Genomic DNA, 4,955 nt, shown 5'->3' on the forward strand with positions numbered 1-4,955 from the left:
CTTAGGCTTGGGCTGCTCCAAATGATATATATAAAGAGAAATTCTTGCATAGGGGCTGCGGTGTGTCCCTCCAATCAGAATTTTTTTTTTTTTCTTTTTCGAAATTGCCTCTAGTTTTTAATGTGAAATATCCAAAATACCCTTATGCAGTAAGTAAGTCTCTCTCATATATATATTTATATATATATATAAGCACCCAAGCAGGGCCCTTTTAATGAGGGATCTTTTTTTTTTGTCTTTTCTAAGGATAAAGCATTAAACCAACTTTTCTATCACATTTCGGCATCTTAACCATTCAGTTTTTAGTTTCTAATGTGTAGATCACTTCTGTAAATTTTCAGCCAAATTGATTATCGTTAAGGCATTCAAAACGGCGACTTAAGATTATAAGTATGAACGGTTCAAGTTTGACAGATTTGGTTCGTTCATTGATTTATTCTAGTTTGATATCTTAACGATCACCAATTTGGCTGAAAATGTGCAGAAGTGATCTACATATTATGACCTAAAATCTAAACGGTTGAGATGCCGAAATATAATAAAAAAATTAGTCTAATGCTCTATCCCTATAAAAGACTAAAAAAAGGAATCCCTTAGTGGAATGACCCTCTATATATAAAATTTAACAAACTGATCAAAATCTATATTTATGGATTTGCCCAGCTCGCTATGTTTTCTTTTCATGACGTGATGGTTTAGATAACACTGCTGAGTGTGGGATCAGTGGTGATGAAACCCAAATCTGGAAATGTCATGGATTGAGATACAGAATCAAAACATGAGAGGACACAAGTGATACTTTTTGACTGCGTAAAAACTAGATCCTTTGAACAGTTGGATTCTATTTGGCTATCGATCATTAAACAACATACATGCAATCGATCATTTCATAATCCAGCAAAACATGGATAGAACAATCTTAAAATGGCACATTAACAATATATTTAGGACAACTCTAAATGTCCTATATTTTTAAAATTAGTTCTCATTTCTTACGAAGTTAAATGAAAATCTGAGTTCAATAAATTTTTGGTTTATCAGAGTTGACAATGGGAGAGTTTTTGGCGAAGGACTGTGCGAGAAAACTTTGTATTCTTTTCGCCTTGCAATGTGTGGATGGTGATCTGTTTGCTTTTGTTTCAATTTATTTATCTAGTGGATTTGTGAGTTGCATTACTTGCTTTGTGTTTCTTTCTCTCTTTTTTTCCCCACGTTTGACTTATTTTTGGGACACAAGTCTTGTCTACTGTGATGCTTATCAGTTCATTTGATCTCATAAAACAATTAACATTATCTCTTGTGAAATAAAAAGGACACTAACATGTGGCAGACTAGATTATCTTTATGTTAACAATGTCCAACAATAAATATTATTAATAGTGATTGACTGGGTTTTATACTTTTTGAGCTTGACTCTTGGGATTAATTAGGCAAGCTATTCATAGCTTGGTCAATCTTGTTTAACTTGGTGCTCTTTTCTTTTATCGTATCCTTTTGACTTGTGAAGCATAGACAAGAAAATACCTCTGTTTCTCTTATTGACTATCACCGTTGAGATTATTATTACTTTTGTTGTTGTTGTTGTTGTTGTTTTTTTTTTTTTTTTTTAAAGATGTTTTATCCATGAAGTGATATACGTAAGAGACATGTTTCATCTATTCGATCATCTCATGTCAAATGCTATGATAAACCTTTTGTTTCTCACTATATATAGTAGCCACCTTCATAATCATTTATCAATATGAACATAAACTCAGAGTGCCAAGAAAAGGATTTCAAACTTCTGTCTGTCAAATATTTCACTGGCTAGATATAGAAAACCTTAAAAGCAAAATAACCACGAAAGCACTCGTGACTAAGGGCAATGATCCAAAATACCTAAGATATATACCCACTTCGGCAGACTCGAACATGCATGCAACACTGCATTCCAACAGAAGAAATGAGAAACATAGTTATTAATTGGTTCCCAGCCTAGCAAGAGCCCTACGACTAAGACTCGATCAAAAGCAAGTAATATTACAAAAGCTTAAACTTTTAAGGAACGAGCCAATAATGTTAATTAGATTTAATACATATATAATAACCTTGTTATAAATATCCGTTTGCGCACATAAATGTAGTCAGGAACTCCTACGCGATTTAAATTCCGGTTTGATCTAGCAAGTTGGAATTACACATGAAAGACATAAATTTAGAGTAGAAAATGTGTTTTCAGAGCTCCTGTTATCATTGCAGACACGAGGAAAACTATAAAGGAATGCAGCCACATTGTGATGCCCTATATGCTAAAGCCGAACAGGTTATGGCCAAAACGTCAAAGCACTTTGCACCACTTTATTATATCATGGAGGGTACATTAACAGGTACTTTCTGATCTGCCACATGAAATTCAACCCATTTGAAAGTACATTTTTACCTTGTAGTTGTAACTGAGAGATATATATACAACATTACAAAAGTAATTCCTCGAAGTACTGCACCATTAGAGATCAGACTAGTCAATAGAATTTGGTATCCCAATATAACTGCACTCAGAGTTGGACCCATGCAACTGCAGAAGAGCACAGTTATATGTATAAGCTTTAAGATCCTAAGTGACCAGGTCCTATTCTTTGGGCAAAACTAGGACTGAGAGGCACGATTTTGGCATAGTCGCTCTATTTATTTTGCTCCTTGCACCTCTTCTTTGAGGGATACATAATTCTTTGAATAATTTGACCCCTTAACCTTAAAATCAGATAGCTCTATAATAGTGGAACTCTTTCATAACTTACCGGAAATTAAAGCGAGGACAGTTGTGTATGCTCACATACGGCACCCCCAAGTCTGTCATTGCTAACATATCTACATACATCAACGACAGGTAGTGATGCATGTTCCCTTAATTACCAAATCATATATGATGACATTTATGTTGCGGTATTATGAACTACACACAAATTAAAACAAAAACTCACTTCAAAGAATAATTCAAATTGATAATCTGATTAATTAACGTATATAATATGCTAGAATGTCCGACAAGAGAAAACTTTCCAAGACTTCAATTCTAAAGCAAACAAGCAACTGAGAGAAACTAAAGCTGTTAAAACATGGTTGAATTGAATGTCAGAGACTGCAGAGTAAACAAATCCTACTGATGGATCCTCAATTCATGATGGTTTCTGAAATTCAGGTACCTAAACCTTCATGGTCTAAATTTACACACTCCACTCAAACCATGTACATTAATGTTGCTATTTCATGCCGAAGTAGGTTGACTCGGCAAAAGCAGAATCTGATGGCCGCACGCCTTGTTGACAACTATTTTCGTACTCAGAAACCATAGGAGTAGTTGTACTATAAACCAAGGAGCTTATGTCTCCCCAACTAATTTCACTCTCTGCAGAAGTACTAGTAGTCCCTCCAGTGCTACCATTATTCAAAGTCTCCATTTGATAAAAGCCAGCCAAACCATCATACTGTTGATGAGGCTGGCTGTTTCCGAAAACCAATTCGCTTAGCTCCGCCTCTAGATCACTCTGATGATCAACCCCATGAAACATGGTCGGACTTGGACTTGGACCCAATTGAGCATAGTTGGTGTTGGCTGCTGGTGAACAAGCAAGCATATGATCAATACCGGAGTTCTGGTAGAACTGATGTGATGAGGTAGAGGAAATGTGATCAACAGGCGAATACATAGAATTTGTGGTGTCAGAAAATCTTCCTCCAAGTTTGATCAGCATGTTCTTAATGGATGCCTGGTGGTCATCAAGTACTTGAGCATCATGGGTTTGATAACTCATCACTGGCAGCACTACAGGAAGCACTGGGGCCCAGTAAGGGTTTACTTGGTTCACAAAATCATCAGGAGGAAGATGAAAGTTTGTTGTAGTACTTGATCTCTTGATCTCTTGCTTTAGGCTGGCGGCGGCTTTACGATTCTGTGCCTGTTGTTCTTTCCGCTGCTTGCCCAAAAGCTTCTTCTTCAGTCTTGTGTTCCAGTAATTCTTAATATCATTATCAGTTCGCCCGGGTAATTGGGCTGCAATGATAGACCACCTACACACATGCGTACGTACAGAGCTAAGAATTATTTGAGTCTTAAATTTTTTTAGCAACATAATTTGTAGGCTAGTGAAACAACACAACTAACTAAAGATCTACAACCCTCTCGCCATCAAAATTAGGGAGAGAAGGGAGCAAACTCTCTGGAAAAAGGGTTAAAAGGGTAGCCTTGAAAATTTTGTATTACCTGCTTCCAATATTGATATAGAGGCTGCAGATGATGTTATCTTCTTCCTCAGAGAACCCACCGTGCTTGATATTGGGCCGGAGATAATTCAACCATCTCAGCCGACAGCTCTTCCCACATCTTTTAAGACCTAAGGATCAGAAGTAATGATGATGGTAAGCTAAAATAATAAATTGATTTTGTTGATTAATTAGTGGATTAATAATTTGATCATAGATTGGTACTGACCTATCTTCTGCGGCAAGGCAATCCAGTTGCCACCGGTGCCATGCTTGTCAATGTAAGACTTGAGTTTGGCATCTTCTTCAGGTGACCATGGGCCTTTCTTGACCTTGGTTTTGTCACAGCAAGGAGCTCTCCCCATGGCTTTTTCTGATATGGGTTGCTATGTTGTAATGACTAATGAGGAGGTTCAAGTAAGCTCAGCTACCTCTATATATGTATAAGACCCACTTGATAACGATAACGACAATATTGTTATACTATTATATACTATAATTTGAGAGAGAGAGATAGTATAATAGCTGGAGAGTGAGGGGACTGGGGACATGGAAACAGTGGAAAGGGTCCCAGAATTTCAAAAAGGTGAAGTGGAAAAACGATTAGCCATTTTTTGCAAATATAGAAAAGAATATTATAAGGGAGAAATTGGAAATGCCAGAACAGGAGACCAGGGTTTTATCTCATTGTCCTTCTTAGTCTGGAATCCGTAAAC

General features: G+C 36.6%; 1 protein-coding gene across 1 annotated transcript; it reads right to left on the reverse strand.

Moving 5' to 3' along the window:
- Window positions 1–2,956: 2,956 nt before the first annotated feature.
- On the reverse strand, window positions 2,957–4,657 carry LOC133727472 (transcription factor RAX3-like). Its single transcript, XM_062155051.1, has 3 exons — window positions 4,469–4,657; window positions 4,241–4,370; window positions 2,957–4,047 (listed from the first exon to the last, which is right to left on the reverse strand). Exons 1-3 carry the CDS (start codon window positions 4,602–4,604, stop codon window positions 3,240–3,242), a joined length of 1,074 nt encoding a protein of 357 aa, XP_062011035.1. The 5' UTR covers window positions 4,605–4,657; the 3' UTR covers window positions 2,957–3,239.
- Window positions 4,658–4,955: the final 298 nt, after the last annotated feature.

Source organism: Rosa rugosa, chromosome 1 (assembly GCF_958449725.1).
Source record: "Rosa rugosa chromosome 1, drRosRugo1.1, whole genome shotgun sequence".
In the NCBI taxonomy this organism is placed as follows: Eukaryota; Viridiplantae; Streptophyta; class Magnoliopsida; order Rosales; family Rosaceae; genus Rosa; species Rosa rugosa.

What these genes read in the sequence shown, in the direction of transcription:
- LOC133727472 (XM_062155051.1), bottom strand. Translation starts at nt 4,604, where the DNA reads ATGGGGAGAGCTCCTTGCTGTGACAAAACCAAGGTCAAGAAAGGCCCA. An exon ending in TGCCTTGCCGCAGAAGATAG is followed by an intron (nt 4,371 to 4,468) that starts GTCAGTACCAAT and finishes TCTGATCCTTAG; the next exon opens with GTCTTAAAAGATGTGGGAAG. An exon ending in TATATCAATATTGGAAGCAG is followed by an intron (nt 4,048 to 4,240) that starts GTAATACAAAAT and finishes GCATGTGTGTAG; the next exon opens with GTGGTCTATCATTGCAGCCC.